This window comes from Zingiber officinale, chromosome 2A (genome assembly GCF_018446385.1).
Source record: "Zingiber officinale cultivar Zhangliang chromosome 2A, Zo_v1.1, whole genome shotgun sequence".
Classification (NCBI taxonomy): domain Eukaryota; kingdom Viridiplantae; phylum Streptophyta; class Magnoliopsida; order Zingiberales; family Zingiberaceae; genus Zingiber; species Zingiber officinale.
Genome location: NC_055988.1, coordinates 123,006,132 through 123,030,098, shown reverse-complemented (window position 1 = coordinate 123,030,098; position 23,967 = coordinate 123,006,132). Strand labels below are relative to the sequence as shown.

Sequence of the window (23,967 nt, the reverse complement as noted above, 5' to 3'; positions counted from 1 at the left end):
GAGTAAAGTGCCGAGTCTTCCTCGCCACTCTTTCTGGATCAGCGTAGAGGTGGTTCAGACGTCTGTCGATCGGATCAATCCATAGTTTCAAGGACTTCCGAGTGGCGTTTCTATACCATTTTGCTAGCAGTCTTCATTACCAGAAGACGAACGTTAACTTGTTTGCTGTGATGCAAGGGGCCAAGGAAATATTGAGGGCCTACATCAAGATGTTCAACCAGGTGGCCATGGGCGTCCCATCTGCCACCCCAGATATCTTAGTAAGTGTCTTTTCGCAGGGACTTACAGAGGACGAGTTCTTTTGCTAACTCATCTGAAAACCACTAAAGGACTTTGACCAGCTACTTCAGAGGGCTAGCGAATACATCAACATGGAGGAGACCCAAGTAGTTTGAAAGAAGGAAGCCATTCTCGAGCCGACAGGCACCCCTGTGTATCGGTCGGCTCAAACCCATCAACCACCAAAGGGCCCCCGAGTGGGAGTGACTCAACCGCACCAAGAGCCCCAAGTCCACGCTGTGCAGCATGTGGAAGCAGGGTGGCCGAAGGCTGCGAAAGGCAGGCTGTGGACATCGTTGTTCTGCTCCTACCATTGCTTGGCAACGCATAATACCTGGAACTGCTACGACATAAGGCCAATTTTAAGCCGGTCGGCTCCTCCAGGATATCACCGTCGGTCACCCTCTCCTGATCAGCATCATCGGCGCTGATCAGGTGGACGGCGGGGAAGAAGAAAGGATGGCCGCCGAGCAGCGTCAACGCCAGCCTCAACAAAGAGGTAATGCGAGTCCTGCCATGCTTCGGCTGAGCGTGCTCGATCTTCAGCTTGGGAGGAGGAGAATAGGAACAACACCGCTCGAGGAGACATCGGAATGATCGCTGGAGGACCGACTATTGATGATTCCAACAGGGCGAGGAAATCGCACGTCCGACGATTAGAGATACACGCTATCGGGTGTAGCGAAGAGAAGGCCGAGAGATCGGAGATCAGTTTTGGTCCTCGAGCCTTAGAGGAGGTGGAGGTTCTTCATGATGACGTATTGATCATACAAGCGGTAATAGCTAAATACAATATTCATCGAACTTTTATAGATACAGGTAGCTCGATGAATATCATCTTCAAGAAGGCATTTGACCAGCTGTAAATCGACCGGAGCAACTTGCAACCCATGACGAGTCCACTGTAAGGGTTCATGGGCAATGAAGTATTGCCAATCGACCATGCTCGATTGGCCATATCACTCGGAGAAGAGACGCTCAGGCGGACCAGGACCACAAACTTCATCGTGGTGGATGTGTCCTCCGCCTACAATGTTATATTGGGTCGATTGACACTGAATGAATTCCAGACAGTAGTGTCCACCTTCTGTCAGAAGATCAAGTTTTCGGTGGACAATGCGGTGGGCAAAGTTAAAGGTAACCAACTGACCGCTCAGCGGTGTTACGTCGAGATGGTCAAGTCTGAATCAAAGGCCGCTCGGAAGACACAATGATTGGAGGTAAATGTGATTATGGAAGAGCCTCCTGCGCTGGTCTACAATGAAAAAGAGGAGGTCCATATCCATCTCAGCAAACCAGAAGCCACAACTTTCATTGTGGTTGATCTGATAGATGCAAAGAAGGCTGAGCTAGTGGCCTGCCTTAGGAAAAACCACGATGTATTTGATTGATCGACTCACAAGCTCCTGGACATCTTGCCAAGTGTGGCGCAGCATAAGATACATGTTCGACCGGATACCCGGCCGGTGAAGCAAAGGAAGAGGGACTTCAGCTAGGAACAGAACCAAATCATCCGAGTAGATATAGAAAAATTACTAGAGGTTAGCCACATTTGTGAAGTCAATTCCCGAGTTGGTTGGCCAACGTGGTGTTGGTTTCCAAACCAGGCAACAAGTGGCGGGTCTGCATCGATTTTTATGACTTGAACAAAGTTTGTCCGAAGGATTTCTATCTCTTGCCATGCATCGATCAAATGGTGGACTCCACGACAGGCTGCGAGCTGATCTGTATGCTTGATGTGCACTAGGGCAACCATCAAATTTCGCTCGCCAAGGAGGATCAAGAGAATGTCAGCTTCATCACTACCGATGGGGCCTACTGCTGCACAGTTATGTCGTTCGAATTAAAGAACGCTGGCACCACTTAGGAAAGGTTGATTGATGCGGTGATGATGAAGGACCCCACCCCGCTGCCATGGTGGAGGTCAAAGGAGGTCAAAGTTAAGGCGGTCAATACGTAGAAGGCATCAGCCGGTCGGGCGAAACATGCCCCGACCGGGGAAAAGACCCCGACCCATCGTCGACTTCGACATGGGGAGCATTCAAACAACCGACGCTCAAGGAAAAATGACGCGCAAAAGTCGAGCCGAGTGGCTACCCCGCTCGGCCAGCCAGCGAGGCCTGGCATCGACAGAGTTCAACTTCGGCCGAGCGGCTATCCCGCTTAGCCTGACAACAGACTTAACATCAACAGAGCATGCGGGCAGTGGACTTCCGGACAAGCGGCTATCCCGCTTGACCCAACAACAGATAGCACGCGGACGGTGGAATTCCGACCGAGCGGCTATTTCGCTCAGCCAAGCAACAAACACAATAGACTATCTTTTGACATCATTTTGGGAGCTAGTGTCGCTGACAGACAGCATGGTTAGACAGAGGATTGTACGGCGGAAGCTTCCACTGTCACTTCAGAAATATGCTCAGCCTGATAAGGTAATGTGTCAGTGACACTTTACTGACGAGTCATTTCAGGGAAAACTTGGGGGCGTGTGCCCGTCTTGGGAAGCATGTACGCACGCTACAGGAGCTCTATATAAAGGGGGGTCTAAGTATCAGCGGAGGTATGCGATATTTTACTATTACGCTACAGTATTCTTGTTGCTTTGTTCTTTGCTTCTTCTTTTTCGTCGGAGACTGATTTGAGCGTCGGAGGGTCATCGCTGGGGACCCCTTCCCTGGCTCGACACTCACGCCACTTGTGTTGCAGGTTGGAGCGAAATCCACAAGAGGTCAGCGGGAGCGCCACATCCCCAGCATCCATTTCATCGACTTTCGGATAGGATCATATTTGGCATCGTCTGTGGGAACGTAGCTTGCATCCCAGCCGAGAAGATGGAGGGCGCTGGACGACAAACCACTGTGTCACTCACCCAAGAAGAGCTCGACATGCTCGTGCAAGCCCGAGTGGCAAAAATGATCGAGCAACAACAACAACAAACGTTAGCCGATCGGCTAGCACCGTAACCCGCGACATCGGCAGCAGGACGAGCAGGGCATGAAGATCGAGCAGAATAGCTCTTTGTATCGGGATAGAATAGAAGGTTGATCGACACGCCAGGGGAAGCGCCGCCCACGCCAATCCTCTTCCATCGCGCCCTATTCCAAACCCCCTCAGAGATAGCCTAGGCGAACCAAGAGAGGGGATCATCCTCAGATGACGTTCCCGTTCGGGATGCACGAAAAGGCAAGGCACCTGAAGGCACCACGTCGCCCGAATGGTTCTCCGACAGTTCTCCGAGGAAATCTTGCAAGACCCCTTGCTGAAGCATTATACTCCATTGGCGATCGGAGAGTACAACGATTCGATTGATCCAGACAATCATCTGGATATGTTTGACAATGCGACCACACTTCACCAGTACACAGATGGGGTGAAGTGTCGAGTTTTCCTCACAACCCTCTTCGGGTCGGCGTAGAGATAGTTCTGAAGACTGCCAGACAGATATATATGTAGCTTCAAAGACTTTCGGGTTGTCTTCTTACATCAGTTCGCCAGCAGCCAACGCTATCAGAAAACGAGCGTCAGCCTTTTCCCCATGAAACAACGATCGAAGGAAACACTCCGAGTCTACATCCAACGCTTGAATAAGGTGACCATGGACATCCCATCATTCTCATCCGAGACTATGATGAATGCCTTCACCCAAGGGCTCGTCGAGGGAGAGTTCTTCCGATCGGTCATCAGGAAGTCATCCAAGGACTTCGACCACCTGCTCAGAAAAGCCAACGAGTACATAAATGTGAAAGAAGCTAAAGCAGCAAGGAAGAAGGAAGCGTCGGCTGAGCCTACACTGGCACCCGAGCGGCAATCTGCAAGCAGTCACCAACCACCCAAGGGGTTGAGAGCGGAGGGAGAGCGGTCATACCAGGAGGCTAGGACACATGCTATAATGCCCGCCTTTCTTCTTTACTAAAACCTAAGCCACGGACGTTACACTTTTCATACCTTATAAGAACTTCGTTATATGCACACTACTCAGTTCAAAGATCTACTCTGAACTTGTTTCGACTGTCGAGTCATGGTTTGGAGCGATGCAGAGCTGAGATGAAGTCTAGAGCTGCTAGAGGGTCTGGGTCGTGTGACCCTGATCGACCGTGTAGCCTCACCCGAGAAGGAGCTAGTTGTGGCCGTGTGGTGATAACCGGTCGTGTGACCTTACCGGGCTCGAGTCTAGGCACGGTTGTGTGTGCCACATGGCCATGTAAGGCCTTCACTGCTGGAGCAGGGCACGACCGTGTGACGCGACATGACTGTGTCATCTTACCCGAGAAGAAGAGGTGCACGGTCGTGTGACTTCACACTGTCGTGTTATCTTGTCCGAAACCAAAAGGGTGCACGGCCGTGTGAATCCACACAGTCATGTCACTCTGGCCGACAGGAAGAGGTGCATACGGCCGTGTCACCTGGGCCGAGAGCAGGAGGTGCACGACCGTGTGAATGCACACGACTGTGTCACCTTGGCTGAAAGGGAGAGGACTGTGGCCGTGTGAATCAACACGGTCGTGTCACGGGCTGTGTGGGGGCACACCCAACCCTACAAATGGAGTTGTTCTCCCCTTTGTACTCCTCCTTGGATTACCCTTCTATCCCTTTACTTGAGGAAGAGTCTTTGACACACTAATTGCTAGCAAACTGTAAACTCATCATAAGCAACTTTTAACGGTATTTCATGCATAACCAAAAAGTAGGAAATTACAATACACCCAGTTTTAACACATTCCCTGCCCTAGTAAGTTCCAGGATCCTTTCCACGGTTCTGTCACACACACCCATCAAGCACTGCTCATGCTGCCCCCTCTTACTTGTGCTTTCCTTTACCTTTATCTGTAGTATAAGGAAATACAAATCTATAAACAAATGCTTAGTAAGTACAATCTACTTACAAAACGATACATTAAAAGAGGACATGCTTTTTAGAATTGCTTGGGAAAATGTAAAACATGCACTTGACTGTAATTCACGCTAAAATCATACTTCGGAAATATGTATATGACATGTATTTTTAAACCAGTTTATCATGCAAATCATCAATTTAAAATCCATGTTAGTAATGTAAGGAACACAGGAATCTTGGCATATTATAGAGTTCATCAAGGCTACACAATATGACTCAAATTCTCTACTTAGGAAACTTCCACTAAGACAAACCATGAAGTTTGAAAACTTTATATTACATAATTAGTGAAAATAATAATCAACTTGCTTTGGGCCCGGCATTATACCACTTTACGCGCATCCTTAATAAAATCCGAGGTAGCTAATCCCGAACCTATCAAGGTACTACTAAGCGATATAGGGGCCTAGGGGCGATCTAGGAGCCCACCTATAGACCTTGTGTCCAGTACATGTCTTTCTAAAGTAAAATACTTTCTTTTAAATATTATTTTCTTATACTTGCACTTACTTGTCATTTCAACAAGCATCTTATGTGCGCTTAATCCCTCACACTTATAGGGAAGCACTTTAGGGCACTTAATTATGCTTCTTAGTCCCAAAACTTAATGAGAAACAAATCAAGATACTCTAACATTGCTCTTAATCCTACACTTGGAGGGTATCTTATATATCATAGCAGCTATCTTTTGTTAACATGTAATAAACATCGCATAACATGCATCTTCCTTTACATGTTTAAAACGTATCAATATATGTAACATAGAAGCAACTTATACTGCAGGTGAGAGATACTTACTTCCTTTCGCTATTTCTTACAATTATACCACTAGGGGGTTGGGAGAATAAGCCTCCCTTGTATGCCTTGGCCTCCGGATTTCTCTTCACCCGCGTACTAATCCTCGGAAGAAAACCCTCCTCTTAGATTCTCCTCTTAAAAAGCTTCAAGGGATGGAACCCTAAGGTTCTTGGCCAAAATTTGAAGGGAGGAGGAAGAAATTTCGGCTAAAGGAGAAGAGGAAATGAAAAGATTTTAGGTTTTAGTCTCTTCCATTCCCTTTTATACTAAGTGGAAGTTAAAGAATCTCTTCCCACATAACCTACATATAAGGAATAGTTTCCTATTGCCAATGTGATGCTTTATCGCCACCTAATGGCTATTTAAACAAATCTCAATTAAGAGGTCTAGGGTTCAATCCTAGCCCGGACCATTTATGAATATATTTTTATTTCTTTTCTCTTCTTCTATTTCTTTTTGCTCTTTTGGAATAGAAAATTTACGGATATTACATATGTCATGCAGCATGTGGCCTCCGGTAGGCCGAAAATGACAAGACGCAAGGTATGGACATCCATATTTTACTCCTTTCACCAATCATCAACTCACAACACGTGGGATTGCCGCGATCTGACACCAGTCGTCAGCCGACCAACCCCAAGAGGATACTGCCACCGGTCTCCAATCCCCGATCGACGACAAAGATATCGATCTACTGGGCGACAGGAAGACGAAAGAAGGGTGCCTGAGCGGCACCATCAACATCGACAGAGGGATGCCATTGATCCCTCTCGAGACTCAGCCGAGCGAAATACACCATCCGCTCGGGAAGAAGAAAATAGAAGCAACACATCCCGAGGAGAGATAGGCATGATCGTCGAAGGGCCAACCGACGGTGATTCCAACCGAGCCAGGAAGTCATACGCTAGGCGATTGGAGATCCATGCCATGGGATGTAGCAAGGAGAAAGCCGAGGGGCCCCAGATCAGCTTCTTGCTTCGGAAGATTTCCAAAAACAAATTAGGAAGTTTTAATTCTTATGATTAAAACTTTTCTTGCTTGGAGAATTAGAGGTGGCCGACCACTTTAATAAAAGAAAAGGAAATTATTTTTTATCAATTAAATTTTCCTTTTCATAGCAAAGAAAATAAGGAAGTTTTTATTAAAATTTTCCATATTTGCCAAGACCAAGGATTATAAAAGAGAGGGAGAGGGTGCCTTCACAAAATAAACTCTCTTCTATTCCTCTCCTCTCTTCCTTGGTGTGACCGACCCTCTTATTCTCCCTTTTCCTTTTTCTTTCTTCTCCTTGGTCGAACCTCATCATCTCTTGGAGCTTGGAAGGTGGCCGGATCTTGCTAGGAGAAGAAGGAGGAAAAGGAGGCTTTTGTTTCTAGCATCCCTTGGAGCTTGGTGGTCGTGGCCGAGACTTGCTATCTCTTGGAGAAATTTGCTTGGTCGAAACTTGGAAGAAGGAAAAAGAAGGGCTTGGGTGGTTCTCGTCTTAGAAGATCGTCGCCCACACGACGTCCGAGATAAGAAGAGGAATACGGTAGAAAATCAAGAGGTTGTTGCATACAAAGAAAGGTATAACTAGTAATTATTTTCTGCATCATACTAGTTTTTTCTTTGTATGAATTCCAAACACAAGAGGCTAGAGATTCTAGATGTTCGGATTTGTTTCGAATTTGTGTTTCTTTTATTTTTCGATCTTGTGATTTGATTGTTCTTTTTGGTTAAACCTAGAGTTATATAAGGAAATTAAATATTGAATTTCATTAAGAGGTTTTGTCGAGGTAGTGGTGGATGTTCCCATATCCTAGAAGACCAAGTGCCTCACCATGTTTGACTTGGGAGCCAATTTTTGAAATAAATATTTAATTGAATTTATAACATAGGTGGATTTGGATCTATAATGTTAAGTATCATTTGCGATCCAAGTCTAAACCTCTAAGAACAGATAATTTAAATTTGGAATCAATAATATTAAGTTCCGTTTGCGATTCCGAATTTAATTTCTAAAGAACACAATAGGTTGTTAGGATAGGTTCAGGACTTGTACAAAATTTTTGTACAGGGGAACTGGTACGATATTCCTAAGACCAACCAACAGCAGCAACTTCTGGATTTCCTACTTCTGATTGGCCAACATCGAGGTTGCATTCATTATCCCTTGTAGCTTTTCAAGGGTGGTTGAGGCGCCACTTCGAGCTGCCAGTGGTTCGGGAAGTCTGGCTGCTCGAGAAAGTGCATGAAAAAAAAAATCTTTCCAGTGCTTGTTGGAGGTCGGTATCTCGTTGAAGAATACTAAACCAATTCGAGATTGGAAGAGGAAAGTCCCTGGATCGGACAATTTAGGGTAATAAAAATAATGAAAGATCTGGGGTAAGAGGAATGTCGTGCAGACGGAATAGGACAATGACTCCGCACAACAACATAAAGGAGTTAGGCATTAATTGAGGAAGGGAAATGCGGAACTACTTACAAACGGCTTGGATAAAGGGGTGGAGCAGAAACCGTAGACCGACGATAAACTAATCCTGAAAGAAACAGATACAGCTGGTCGGTGGAGAGTTGGGTCGATCGGAGGGAGAAGGAAGAACGATATGATGATCGGAAGGAATTTCGAAAACGTCTCTCAAGCTCTCAACATCGCCTCCATCGAACCTAGACTCCATGGATGTGTACCAGAGTCCAGGGACAGAGGCACATGGCTGTGAAGAACTTGCCATGGAAACAGAGAAAGCAAAAGAGAAAAGGCGGTCGGAAAGAAGAAACACGAGAGTAAGGGAAAGGGCTTACTGGGAAGTCATAGGAAGACAAGTAAAAGGAATCGCCGAGGAATAGTGGCGGAGTGGCGGAGGGTCGCTTGAGAAGGTCGCATAGAAGCAGAGGAAGGTTGCTGCCGGAGAACTCGAACTCGAAGAAGTGTGCGAAGGAGGCGACGCAGCGAGCTTATAAGCCTTAGAGATGACCGAGCGGAGCAGTCCAATCTAGGTCGCGGAAACCTAGACGAAGATAGGGTTGTTGAATTCAAACTGTCAAACGTCACATCACGTCTGTCACGTCAGACGTGCGGTAGCATTGGGCGTGACACGTGGCGCCTCGCCACATGTCAGCATGCCGACATGGAAGTGCTCTCAACCTTAATGCACATAGATTTGCACGATTTCCTAGAAATCTGGATGATGTCAGCATGGCTCGCGCTCGCTCAAGACAGCCCAAGGAAAGATTTCACAAGTGTAAACATTCGTCGTGCTGATCGGATCGAGGGAGCATACCTATGCCCAAACGACAAGCTTCAACAGGTCGATCGGCCAGGGTCGGTCTTATCTCAATCGGAAACCACACAGTGTCGAAGGTCGATCGAGAGGAAAGCTACTTGGACAATTGTCGAGTCAGTCAGACTACAACCTCCTTCGACTCGACTTGAGGGGGAGGCTTGTGATGATGAAGGATCCCACCCCGTTGCCACGATGGAGGTCAAAGTTAAGGCAGTCAACGCGTAGAAGGCATCGACCGGTCGGGCGAAACATGCCCCGACCGGAGAGAAGGCCCCGACCCATCGTCAACTTCGACACGGAGAGCATTTAAACAACTGACGCTTAAGGGAGAACGACGCGCAGAAGCCGAGGCAAGCGGCAACCTCGCTCGGCCAACCAACGAGGCCCGACATCGACAGAGTTCAACTTCGACCGAGCGCCTAGCCCACTTGGCCTGAAAATAGACTCTACATCAACAAAGCACGCGGATAGTGGACTTCCGGCCGAGCGGCTATCCTGCTCAGCCCTGCAACAGATAACACGCGGACGGTGGAATTCCGGCCCCAGATTGATCGTAATATGGAGGTATACGTCGATGACATATTAATAAAATTGCTCCGAGCAACTGACCTGTGTGCAGACGTCAATGAGACCTACCCGACCTTGAGGACGTACGGGAGGTAGCTTAACCCGAGTAAGTGTTTGTTCGGGGCGAAAAGCGGGCGCTTCCTTGATTACATTGTGACCGAGCGAGGTATAGAAGCAAATCCAAGCAAGGTGAAGGCGTTGCAGGACATGCTCCCACTCCATAACTTGAAGGAGGCCTAGCGATTGATCGTACAGATCACGACACTATCAAGATTTATATCTAAGTCGTTTGATCGGAGTCATCCATTCTTCAAGATTTTGTGCCGAGGGACAAAGTTCAGTGAGATGCAGAATGCGGTAAGGCACAGGAAGAGCTTAAGAAATACCTAGCCTCCTTACTTGTACTGGCTAAGCCCATCACGGGTGAGCCACTCTGGATATACTTGTCGTCTATAGAATGAGCGATCGGCTCAACGTTGGTGAGGCAGAACGACGTTGAATAACAGTTGGTATATTTCTTAAGTCATATATGTTGGGATCCTTTGGATGGCTAGAGAGGAGGGGGGGGGGGGGGGGGGGAATAGCCTTCACCAAAATCTTAATCTTTTCACAAAAATTCTAAGCGAGTTTGTTAGCGCAGCGGAAAATAAGCAAACAAAAAGAAATTATACGAGAAAAGAACCAAGCACCACTAACACAAGATATACGAGGTTCGGGGATAACTTGCCCCTACTCCTCGGCGTGTCCGTAAGGTGGACGAGCCCTTGATCTTCGATAGATCACACCCCGGATGACACCGGCTAATGAAGCTCTCCTTCTCGGTGGAGAAACCTCTCCACAAAGTCTTCGAACAGATTTAAAATGAAGCACACAAGACTTACAGATCACAGTGGCTCAAAGAAAATCGAAGTAAGCTCACAACCACGAAGATGATGAAGACAGAGTCCAAGAACACAGCAAGCTCTCAACCGAAACACACACAGCTTTTCACTTGCTTCACGTTCTCTTCTTCTTTCCAGCATACACTGTTTCTTATGTCTCTGCATTCGATCAGCCTGCACCGGATCGCTGCCAACCTGCACCGAATCCCTGCTGCAAGCTACGGCGTCGCCAATCGCATCTCTTCCTCTTCTGATTCTCTGAGCTCACACCAATAGAACCACGGTCTTCACTGGTGCCTCGAGCTCGAACCAATCACCGTGAGTTAAGCCAATCGCCGATCCGCCGGAGACACACCAATCGCAACTGTCAGAGGCGTTGCTTGAAATGCATTTGGCGAGAGAAAGCGATGGAAAGATCCTTTGTCTCATTCCTTTGATGAGGCTTAATTTGAAACTAAGCCGGTATGGTACCGCAACTGTATCTCAAAAGACTCACGGAAGGTTAAGCAGGATGGGCAAAAGAAGTGCGAATCGAGAAAATATCGAGAAAGCGCATACACAATGAACTTAGCGTGGATCGGTCGGACCGATCACGAGACCTGGACCGATCGGACACGGCTGATCGGTCGATCGGTCGTGGCGGCCGATCAGATTGATGTGGATCGGTCCATAGACCGATCCACCCTTTTTCTTCTGCGACATTTTCTCTTGATCGGTCTACGGACCTGTCAGTTGCACTCGGTGCTCTGAGTGTTTCGATCGGTCTCGATCGATTACTCGATGTGCTACTGAGTGTTTCCTGATCGGTCACCAGACCGATCAGAAAATTTAGTCTCACTAGATTGGTCTGCGGACCGATCAGTCATCCAAAGTATCACTGGATCGGTCTGTTGACCAATCCAACGCCTATGTGATACTAGGATTGGTCCGAGAACGAGCTACCGAGCCCTCTCTGACCTAATCCGGTCCAGAGAACGAGCTCCCGAGCCCTCTCTGACCTAGTCCGGAGAACGAGCTGCCGAGCCCTCTCCGACTTCGTCTGGTCCAGAGAACGAGCTACAGAGCCCTCTCCGACTTCATCCGGTCCAGAGAACGAGCTACCGAGCCCTCTCCGACTTCGTCCTGTCCAGAGAACGAGCTACTGAGCCCTCTCCGACTTCGTCCGGTCCAGAGAACGAGCTACCGAGCCCTCTCTGACCTGATCCGGAGAACGAGCTACCGAGCCCTCTCCGACTTAGTCCGGAGAACGAGCTACCGAGCCCTCTCCGACTTCGCGTGCCAAGTTTCCAACTTGGACTTTTCCCTTCCACATGATCAACCTTGATCAGTAATCAATCCGAGTTCAATTAACATCTGATACAAACTTAAATCAGTGTCAACATCAAAACAACAGCCAGGTCAGACTGTATCAACAATATATTGAAAGATACAGAATTCTACTACATCTGTCTTGGAAAATTGGTGTATGGACTGATCCTCGCCGCCCGGAGGCTTCGTCCATACTTTCTTTCGCATCCTATAGTTGTGCTAACTAACAGCGCGCTGGGAAAAGTCCTCCTTAATCCAGAAGCATCCGGACGGTTGATCAAATAGATCACCGAGCTAAGTGAATTTGACATACAATATCAAGCCTGGACGACAAAAAAGTCTCAAGCCTTAGCGGATTTCATCACTGAGGTACAAAACACTGAGCCGGAAATGACTTGGAGGATCTATGTGGACGGCTCATCCACTTGACAAGACAGTGAAATAAGTATCCTCTTAATATCACTATGCGAGGATAAAATGTAACTATCCATACCATTAAATTATCGGACCACACAAATAATAAGATAAAATATCAAATTTTATAACCGACCTACAAATAATCCGACATATGGAAGTCATAAGAGTTCTCATCCGCATGCATTCCACCTCAAACTTAGTCCCACTGTTTCAAGTTTGTGCTTCAGGCCTCCTACTCTATCTATTTATTTATTTATCCATTTGTACAGGATATTAACAACGTTTCTGGGAACTATGATTTATGTGGCGTATATATTTAAATGTAAATTAGTTTTTTAGTTTATTTTGGCAGCATTTGTTTGTTCATAAGTCAGTCCAGAACGATAGACCAATCTCTGTTTCTTTTATATCTTCTGCTATTTAAAAAACAATCTGACTACTTCAGAAATCAGTGTGACATTTCAACAAAATTAATCACTATTTTATCACCTTTGTTGATTAAAAGTTAGCCACTCACTCCCTCTTATTATTATTTTACAATTGACTTTGATAAAGTCAATCTATCCAACTTCATTTTCTTTTAGGATACAGTCAATTTAATTGTAGTCGTAGGTATTATTTGTTAGATAGTTGCTATTTCTGGTGATTATTTAACTAACCTAAAAGTAAAAAAAAATAATGAAATTAAAATATAAGATAACTTTTTGAAATAAAATTAATTGTATGTAACTTATTTTATATTAAGCTTTCATTATTTGAGTCCCATTATGATGCATTGTAGAATATATATTTTTTCAATGGGATAAAAAATTATTATTATTATTATTATTATTATCATTATAATTATAGATTTTATTTTTTATAATATTAATATAATAAAAATATTAATTAGAACTTGCATTCTCGGTTCGTTTTGGTTAATTCGATCCTGTCTATCTAGATATTGTCTCAATTTCTCATATTGAGATGATGAAACTCATACTTAAATAATAAATCTTATCATTTTATCATGAGAGATTAAGACCATATCTGTACATGTACCGATAGGGTGAAATTTATCGTTTTGGTGGGCAGCGACGCGAATATCCATGAATGCTTGCTGTGATCGAGAAGCTTTACGCGAATATCCAATTAAATTTACGATAGCGAACCGTAACCCACTTAATTGCGTGCGGGCCCCAACGCCCACCCACTGCCCTCTCATCACTGTCATACCTTTTACAATTGGCATCCACTGAACAGATCATTTATTCTTCACCATCAATATATTCTTTTTATGTTTTTTGATAAATATAAAAGTTAGATATTATGATGAATTACCTTCTATTTAATTTAAAAATATGTTTAAATTTCAACTAAAATCTTAGATGTTATTCTACTCCACCAATACTGTTTTTATTATTTAAAACTTTTATTTTTAAAAAAATTATTTGATTGATCAGTAAATTCGATGTTAGTTTATAGTATTTATTTATAAAAATTAATAAGTTAAATATATCCGTTTAAGATTTATTCATTTAATTTAATGAATTGTTTGAAATTTTCATTGAATAAATATAAATAAATTTGAAATGCATAATAATATTAAATTTTAAGTTAATTTGATAGTGTCACAACCCACTAAGTCAAAGTAAGCACGCGCCTCGAAACATCACGAGCGAGGGGACCTTCCTAAATTTTTTATTTCTGAAAAGAGTTGAAATTTCTTTTCATCGTCAAACTAGTACCACATATCCGAGATCTCATTTTAGCAGCTGTTGGATGAGCATCATATGTTACATTACATACAGGACGACTCTGGAATGAGATCAAGGTTGAAATTTTAATAAAATCGAGATAAATATTTTTCTTATATGTTAATCACTATTTCAAAGATTAGTAATCATTCATGATTTATCTTCTCCGTGTTGATCATGAGACGGGTTGACAAGAACATTAGGAGCGAACGTATTCATCTTTTACCACCAATTATATACAGGACGATGAATTAATTTGAACAGGATGGTAAAGTGATTAAGCTCTATGATTTCTGTAGATTTTTTTGAAATATTTATATTTATTTATTTGTATTTCATTTTTTCCTAATTTAATAGAGAGGATTAGATTGAAAAATCGGATAAATTGTGGGTGAAAAAGAAGTTCCCCGATCATTTTATTTCGAGAATAATTCGCATCAAGGATTTTATGTCTCTTTTTGTTCACGATACAGGATTCGAGACCCTACCATAGCAATATGCTCCACCTAAACAGGTGGTGGCCACTCTGATCTTGATGGGTCTGACAGATGCAACCAATAAAAAGACTCGATCCTGTTCAGCGGGGAACGTTCCACCGTCGTGCTCATCGAATTGTTCAACGTCTCTTTCTCTATGTATTTTTATTTATATTTAAAACGTTTTGTTTTTCTTCTCCTTTTCGTTTTTCTTTCGTGCAGAAAGAAGAAACCACACAGAAAAGGAGAGGCGGATCAGCTTGCAAAGTTCGATAATCGGCGGCAGGAGCTCCGTTACTCCGCCGGCCGGCGGACGCCTCGACGCTGTCCTCCACCCCCGCTTCTGAGGGATTAGGAAGTTTCGATAGGGGCTGTTTCTTTTGACTGTTCGGACCTGCTTGGCTACTTGTTCTTCTTTCTAGGGTTTCTGGTAGTTTGACGTTTGTGAGGGTACTCCCGTTGTTATTGTTCAGCTTTTTGATTCAAAATTTGCCTCTTTGTTTTTTTTTCAGACCGGTGGATATGTCAGGGCCACTTGACCGATTCGCGAGGCCTTGTAAGTTGTTGTTGGCATAATTTTCCCTATTTTTAGCTCGTAAGTTTGTTTTTTTTTTCCTATTTTCTTCTGCTAAACTTCCATAGCTAAGTTCTTGTTGTCGTGGTCCTCGTGGATTTGGTAGATCTAGAAACATGAACAGAAGGGGGGAAAACATGAGGTCCATTGGATTTCCTCTAAAAGATAGAATAATATGTATTTTCCTCTTCAAATAAATTTAAAATAATTAACTGAGCTCTGCTTCCTTGAAGTGAAGAATTTCATATCTAGTCTAGCACGGTGGTCCTGATAGTGCTAACCTTCTTAACTGCCTCTGCTGCAAATTTTTGGATTTGGAGTTATTGACGACCATAAGTGAAATTGTCTTCATTTAGGCCATGTGCTTCTGTTTGTTTGACCTCCTTCATGTGTTAGTGTCCCCTGTTTCAACCTATAGTTATTTTGCTTTCTGAACCTTTTTGGTGGTGGCAATCATAAGTTTCATCACAGATTTGCACTTGATCAACTGAAATTTTAAATAATTTGCTATACAGTGCACCAATTTGGCCTGTGATGCTTTCAATGATTACTGGATGCAAAATTTTATCACTTTGATGAGCTTGAAGATAAGGCTTGACTGCGCCACCTTTCAGCAGTTAATATAGTGGTCTGTGATTGAAGCCCTTGTTGCCTGGGCCACTATGGGCATCATTACAACACCTGTGGACATAATTAGATGCTACTAAGAACATACAATCACTAACCAGTCACGATTCAATTTATTCATTGATTATAAACATAACAAAGATCTTGATGATTTTGCACACTTTGTCAAAAACTTAGATTTGGTTTAACTTCTCGGATCAAAGAGTTAGAAAGTTGGTTTGGTTGCTTTCTCATCCTTTGCCGACAAATCAGTTTGACATTGTTGACATGTTTTCTGGAATTAGACTGACTTAAGCACCATTATCAGGTAAAAGGGTTATAAAATATGATGCAGTTTGGTATCTATACATATCTGCATACTTTGCTTCTTATGAAATTTGTTATGCTTGATGCACGAGTTTCCTTCCAATGGTTAAATGTATTTTGACATAGACATTATCACTGATTTTTGTTGGACTTGCAGGTTTTGAGGGGTTCTCCAATCATGAAAAGAAATCAGATGTCGAGAACTCAGAAGATGAGAGGAAGACAAAAATCGGATCTTTGAAGAAAAGAGCAATAAGTGCATCTACTAAATTCAGACATTCTTTGAGGCGAAGGAGTAGAAAGAAACTTGATAAGCTCACTAGCACTATTCCAATCGAGGATGTTAGAGACATTGAAGAGCTACGAGCTGTTGATGCATTTCGCCAGTCCTTAATTCAGGATGAGTTGCTACCATTGAAGCATGATGATTATCATATGTTGTTGAGGTAACCTACCTTATCCTTATAAACAGTGCTAATACAGAAAGGGAAGGTTCTTTGCAATCAACAATTGAACTAGGGTATATAGTAACTGATAACAGTCCCTAAAATATGTGAAATGACATGTTCAAGTAAATTATATATGATTATTCTCTCTATAATTTATTTTTCTCTATGTGTCCCCTATACATGTATCTAGTCCTGTCTGCCATTTTTTAAGGTAGGGTTTCCTATTCCCTTGTTTCCTAGGAGCACTCTGCTAGCCACTACTTCTATGCTGTTGAGCTTTGGTGATCCTCTTCCAATGCAATTGGCTCCTATGGTTGCCTTCCAACAAGTTTTATGTAGTGTCTCAAGCTAGAGCAGGTGTCTTGATGTTGTCGACTTCTTGACACATGGCATATAATGTTGTCTCAACCATTTTGGGGCTAGAAGAAATGAGATTTTGATAGTTAGAATAAGTAAAATTAATAGACTGAAATCCTGGTCAAGTTCAGATATTGACATTGTTTTGCTGTGTTTTCTGGAAACTTTCAGTTAGTGTTGTGCTAATTATACTGCAAGAAGTGACATTATACAGTCATAAAATTGTTTGCCGTAACTTGAAACTGCCAATCTTATTGCTGCTGAAACTGATTCTTCTATCCCTAGTTCCTTACTGTCTTATTTTCATTTTGAAGTTATTTTTTATTTTCTTACTTACTAATGACATGTTTACCTTTAGATTTCTGAAAGCACGGAAATTTGATATTGAGAAAGCGAAGCGCATGTGGTCAGAAATGCTTAAATGGAGGCAAGAATTTGGTACCGATACTATTATTGAGGTAATGAGCAAATTGATCAATTCTCATGAATTGGAATTTTGAATCTATAAAGTCAATACCTTCATAAAATCATATGTATGTTCCTTCTATTCAAAAGTGTTTAAATATTCAAAAGTGTTCAATATTACTTAGGTCTAGACATCTGAAATTGGAATCTTGACGAGCAACAAAAATATTTTCCTCTGTTTTCAACTAAATTGGCTATTCAGATGTGAATTTTATGTTAGCAATAGTTAAACATGTTTAATCATAAACATTGCAATCTCTCTTCTCCTTCACCCTCTTCTAAGAAGACCATTGTTCTCTTCTCCCATATCTATCCTCACCATAGTATTCAATCCTTGCTATTCATAACATGATGAATCCCATTTTAAACATTAAGATGAAACAAAGTGATCTTTTGTTTAGATAATTGTAGGTGACAATTTACCAGAAGTACAAAATTGATTAAATTCTGTAAAAGCAACTCATCTGATGACACTTTCTGCCTCATGGAACTTTCATGATTTATATTAATCTCCAAAATGCCACTTTTCTAGTTCAAAGATTTTCTGTCAAGTCCTGTTGTATTATAGCTAATTATGGAAGTACTGTTGACCTTTCTGATCCACATGGTGATTCTTGTCAATCCATACTGTGCCTATTTGTAAATTTATATGCCAAGCTATTTGAGTCTACTTAGCCTCCTTTGATTGTTTATGATTGGATGAAAAAATGACACAAATCTATAATATTCTTGACATAGTGTACAATTGTAATCTAGAGTTGCAGGCCATGCCCCTTCTATCCATTTCCTCTTTGTTTTTTTCAGCCTCTTGCTTCAACCCATATTTTAATCTTTGCTCTGTAACAAATATTAAGGTGGGAGGTCTGGTTTAGTTTATCAGTATGTGGATGTTTGTTGAAAACCGCAGTTATTTGATATAAATATCTTCATCAGGATTTTGATTATTCAGAGATAGATGAGGTTTTAAAGTACTATCCACAAGGTTATCATGGCGTGGATAAAGAGGGGAGACCTGTTTACATTGAAAGGCTTGGAAAAGTTGATGCAAACAAGCTAATGCAAGTGACAACTATGGATCGATACATAAAATATCACGTGAAAGAGTTTGAAAGGTGTTTCTTAATTAGGTTTCCAGCTTGTTCAATTGCAGCAAAACGCCACATTGATTCAAATACAACCATTCTAGATGTGCAAGGAGTGGTATGTTTGAATATTTTACATAATTAATGATATATTACTCCAGTTGCCTACTTATGGTTTACTGAGAACTTACCTGTCAATACTTATGTTATATTTCATTAGGGTATGAAAAACTTCACCAAGGCTGCACGAGATCTGATTATACGTTTGCAAAAAATTGACAACGATAATTACCCAGAGGTATATTAATTCTTTACACGCTTATGCACCACGCACTATCATGCTCAAATTTTATTTTCCTTTCTCATTTTTCTTAATACACTGCATTTTAACTTAGAAATCTATTTGACAACTGCTTTCTCATTTTGTCAATTTATTTCATTTTAACTTTGGTTTCAATTTAACAACCGTTAATTTGCTGCAGACATTGTGCCAAATGTTTATCATTAATGCTGGTTCAGGTTTTAGGCTATTATGGAATTCTGTGAAATCATTCCTCGATCCTAGAACGACTTCTAAAATTCATGTAAGTGAAACAAGACAATGCAGCAGCTAACACTAACATATTGTGTTTAGATCTGGGTATATAAATTGCATACTTTTCTTCAGGTTCTTGGAACTAAATACCAGAACAAGCTGCTTGACATAATCGATTCGAGGTCGCTTTCCTTGTTTGTGAATTCTTAGCCCTGTTTATCTTAATTTACAGTACTCTCTCTCTCTCTCTCTCTCTCTCTCATGTCCTGAAAAGTGGTTTCTGGATTCTCTAGGGAGTTGCCAGAATTTCTTGGTGGTAGCTGTAGTTGTGTTGAACATGGAGGATGCCTGAGATCTGATCGAGGTCCATGGAAAGACCCTGACATATCAAAGGTTCTTTTCTATTATCTTTCTATTCACACGCCCATGCGCACACTTGTAAGAATTAAGACCCGCTAGGTTGTATAACATTATTTGATGGTTTGGACTTTGGATTTTGAGCAGATGATTCTTCATGGCGAAGCACAATGTGCTAGGCAAATTGTAACTGTTTCAAATAGTGAGGGGAAGATTATTGCCTATGCTAAGCCAAGATACCCGCTTGTAAGAATTAAGAACTGCAAAAAATACCTGCCTTTGTCAGCATGTTTTCAGTTACTAAAGGTCTTTTGGTTTAAATTCCAGGTAAAAGGAAGCGATACATCTACTGCAGAGTCTGGCTCAGATGCTGAAGACACAGCTTATCCAAGAAAGTCTGGCAACTATTTTAATAATCCTCCGCTAACCCCTGTTCGTGAAGAGGTAAGCTCTAGTTTCTTGCAGGTTGACTAGGTCCTGATTCCTTTTATTTCTAAACGCCACAAACAAGAGAATTCCATGAATTTTTCCGAGACTTGAGAATATATTATTTTATAAGGAATTTTTATGCCAATCTATTATGAAGAATTTTTATGCTCAGAGGAACTAGAAAAGAATAGGATAGGTGATGTGATGGAATACAGGAAAAAGCTCAGAGCACAGGTTTGTAACATTGAAGTCTAACATGATTTGACTAAAGGGGAGTTAGAATAACAATTTGTTGGTGGAAGGTAGCAAGGCATAATAATTGATGATTGGAGTTAAAGAGTCAAACATTAGCTAATTTGCAGCAGACTAAATGAGAAAGGCATAACAATAAGCGAAAGAGTGACTGGAATATTTGAGATTTAGTTGGGGTATTGGGTTGTATTAGTAATACATCTAATTTAATCACTCAAAATGATAAAGCTATATTTAATATTGTTTTGAAACTGAACTAGACTGACAAATTGGAATCAACGTAAGTTGGAGAGAGTAGTTCTGATGAATTGCAAAAGAAAAGGAAAAGGTATACTTTTTTATTGTTGCCAGCATGATTGCTTTATGGTTTATCTTTCAGGTTCCAACATACGTGGTATTATTGTTTGCTTGTAGTGAGAGAACCTTTATGTTACTATTGTGCATTTATAAATGTTTTCTGTTACTTGATTAACACTCCTGGGATTGTACATATACTCAGAATTAAACTATTATCTATCCCTCCATAAGAAAAATCTCTATTCTGTTGACATCTGCAGAATATTCTCTATTAGGTTATTAGTTTTTCAAGTCATGGCATATTGTATATAAGAAATCCTTGAAAATCTCTTGATTAAATTTATATTCTGAGTCTTTGATTAAAAAAAGGGTATAGCTAGCATGTTTAAGAGTGATACATGCATCCATAACTCTATATAGGAGGTCCTAGGTCTAGAGGGACACACTCAGTAATGCCATTATACTACTGTACTAGCTCTATACTTGCTACTTAACTAATGGCCTTCTTAAACAATAGCAACCATGCATTAGCCTCTTTGTAAATAATCATCTCTAACTTTTGGTGTTGGCACAAATTAATTAAGTTACTTTAAAATAATATGCAGGCAAAAATTACAGGAAAGGCAAGCACCACATCTGGTGTCTCTTCTGAGTACGAAGACTGTGTCCCAATGGTTGACAAGGCAGTAGATGTAGGATGGAATAGTCAAAATTCTAGTTCAACACATTATTCAGCTAATGGTCAGTGAGCTAATTGCTTATCTCAAAACTATTTTTAACAGTGATAGTATCTTATGTTGTTCAACAATGAAAAATAAGCATTATATATTAAGTTCAGAGGTACACGATTATCCAATATGCCATTTTATATTTGTATTGTGAAAAATCATTTGAGTTATTCCCTTCCCCTAACTACTCCCTTCAGCGTATATATATGTGTTATTTTACATCATTTTACAATGTTACTTCCTTGTGATGTTTATATTTATGAATAGACCCCATCTATTTATAATTAGATCTCTGTCACAAGCTAGTTTTAAAATGTTGTAAAACCTCAGCTTGTTACATTATGTATTTTGTTCTAAGGCCTTTCAAAGATTTAGTCAATGAATATGCTAACTGAAACTATTCTACACCATATGTAATTAGGGCCCTAACATCATATGTAGTCACTCAGCAAATATGCTAACTGAAAGTATTCTACACCATATGTAGTTAGGGCCCTAACATCATATGTAGTCACTCATCAAATATGGTAACTGAAACTATTCTACACCATATGTAATTAGGGCCCTAACATCATATGTAGTCACTCAGCAAATATGGTAACTGATTTTACATTTTGTTACATTGTGTATTTAGGTTCCTAACTCCATATGTATATTTTGACCTATATCTAACTATAGTATTAACTCTGGATATACCCCTTTAATAGTCCTTTCTTTTCATATTCTTGTTGCAATTTGAGCATAACTCCCTTTAAGGTCAATTAACACATGCTTCATTAAGTTATGTATTAATGTAGTTTATTATTTTCCCATGCAATATAAGGTCTTCTTGGCTAATTAGAGTAGCTTGCTTGTTCCAGGTAGATTTCCATTGTTGGACAGGGGGAAGACTTCAGAAGGATTAAAGGCTCAAATTATCACATGGCTTGCTGCCTTCATTATGACACTTTACACTATGCTCTGTTCAGTCGTTAGTCTAAACAAAAAGTTTCAACATAAAAGGGCAGAGTTTGATCATTACTATCCTGAATTTGATCTGGATCCTATGACTAAAGAGGAATTTCGACCCCCTTCTCCTTCCCCTGCTTACAAAGAAGTAGATCTGCTTTCATCAGTTTTAAAAAGGTTGGGAGAACTGGAAGAAAAGGTTGATGAGCTTCAAACAAAACCTACTAAAATGCCTCACGAAAAAGAGGAATTGCTTGATGCTGCTGTTCGTCGTGTGGATGCACTAGAAGCTGAGCTCATTTCTACTAAAAAGGTGCGTTTATACTTTTTGTTCTGGATTACCACAACTAGCATATCAAAATAAATGTAATCGAACTTCGGTTTCAATTCAAGCAGTAGGCACAAAATAAATGTTTCTTGGAGAAAGCTGTATCATCCAACATTTCCCATCTAATATTGTATAGTAATGCTTCTCAGAAAGTCAGGTTGATTAATGAATATATGTTGTTCCAGTACTTGAACCTCCAGCAGTGTTTCACCTTATGCTTATATCTTCATGTTCTTCTCTTTCTAATTCATCCTCCTCCATCGAGTCATGCTTGTCCCAATTATTTATCTTATTCCTCCAATGAGTTTTATGTAAATCTACATTACTAGTTCATATTCTATTTCTAATTCAGTCATTCCTTGATAAACTTTGGCAGCAGTTCTTTTTTTTTTTTTTTTGTTAAGGAAAACAATACTTACATATACTTGCTCAAATAGGGATTTGAGGTGATTAATGCATTTAATACTCTTAAACAGGTATTTGGCATAATTATTTATTAAAATGCTTGTTTATAATGTTTCTTCCAATCAAAGAGTTGCAGCTGAGAAAACAAATATGATTGCTGATGTTTTCTAATCCCTAATCAAAGTGATGGCATGACCTATCTATCTATCCAAAGTGCTGATGCTATGACTCATCCATCTAAAAACTCACTTCACGTATTTTGCTTTAATGTTTAGATTCTAATGCACTACAAAATTTTCTCAAATTCATGTAGCATTCTGTTTTATATTTGGTGGTCATGCAATCAAATTATGCATCAATATACACATTTATCATCATTAATTGTGTCTGAGCAGGCTCTATATGAAGCTCTGATGAGACAAGAGGAGCTGCTTGCATATATTGACCAGCAAAGGGAGGCTAAGCTTCAGGTAAGTTACATCGTAATATGGTCTGCGCCTTTAAAAAATTTACCTTTTGGCATCTATGATCCTCAAACTAATTCAATTGTGAACATTCTCCTCACTGTACGACATTGAGATGTTGTATTCCATCCTTGTAAATTTCCAGACAGTATCTGAGCATTAGTAGTTTCTCGAGTTATCAAGATATAAACTGGTGTCTGATTAGATGGAAAAATATTCACCAACTCTAAGTGGAATCAACATTTCAAAACACTTGGTCGCTCATTCATTCGCATTGTACTGCTAATACTCGCGATTTCCTGACCGTAACAATTTCCCTGTTTTGCAGAAGAAGAAATTTTCATTGTGTTTCTGAAGCCCGACGCCAGCTTAGATCGAAACACAGGCGGAAAAGGACCACTGCAGTTTGTTCAATATCTATATATAATAAATACAAGGCATATGTATATGATATATTTGATTGAGACTGAACTCCTTAATGCCGATATATATGTAATTTATAAGCTTGTTCTGTCTTCTGACCCACGGGAGTTGCCTATCGTAACTAGTGTGAAATCGTGTACTATGTATCCTACGTGACTACGTCTAGTAATTCTACCTTCGATCTGTAGTTGCAGCGCGATTGTGTTTCGTTCAGATGCATCTCAAGTGATATCCCTAGTCTCCTAAAACTTTATCCTTTATGTTCTTATTCAACAGATTAGAAATAATATTTCCTTGTGGCCTATAATAAACTATAGTTGGG

The 23,967-nt window shown here is 41.1% G+C and overlaps 1 protein-coding gene across 1 annotated transcript; it reads left to right on the top strand.

The window, feature by feature from the left end:
* The first annotated feature begins 14,804 nt into the window (after positions 1-14,804).
* Positions 14,805-23,858, top strand: LOC122042164 (phosphatidylinositol/phosphatidylcholine transfer protein SFH6-like). The gene is made up of 15 exons (XM_042602141.1): positions 14,805-15,049; positions 15,132-15,175; positions 16,284-16,572; positions 17,291-17,390; positions 18,331-18,597; positions 18,700-18,777; positions 18,962-19,063; positions 19,147-19,196; positions 19,308-19,407; positions 19,519-19,617; positions 19,699-19,815; positions 20,955-21,090; positions 21,938-22,338; positions 23,154-23,228; positions 23,551-23,858. The coding sequence occupies exons 2-15, from the start codon at positions 15,142-15,144 to the stop codon at positions 23,575-23,577; spliced, it is 1,875 nt and encodes a 624-aa protein (XP_042458075.1). The 5' UTR covers positions 14,805-15,049; positions 15,132-15,141; the 3' UTR covers positions 23,578-23,858.
* The last annotated feature ends 109 nt before the right edge of the window (positions 23,859-23,967 follow it).

Coding starts and splice junctions, on each gene's coding strand:
- LOC122042164 (XM_042602141.1), top strand. CDS start 15,142: ATGTCAGGGCCACTTGACCGATTCGCGAGGCCTT. Junction 18,598..18,699: donor TTCTAGATGTGCAAGGAGTG/GTATGTTTGAAT, acceptor ATATTTCATTAG/GGTATGAAAAACTTCACCAA. Junction 18,778..18,961: donor ACAACGATAATTACCCAGAG/GTATATTAATTC, acceptor AATTTGCTGCAG/ACATTGTGCCAAATGTTTAT.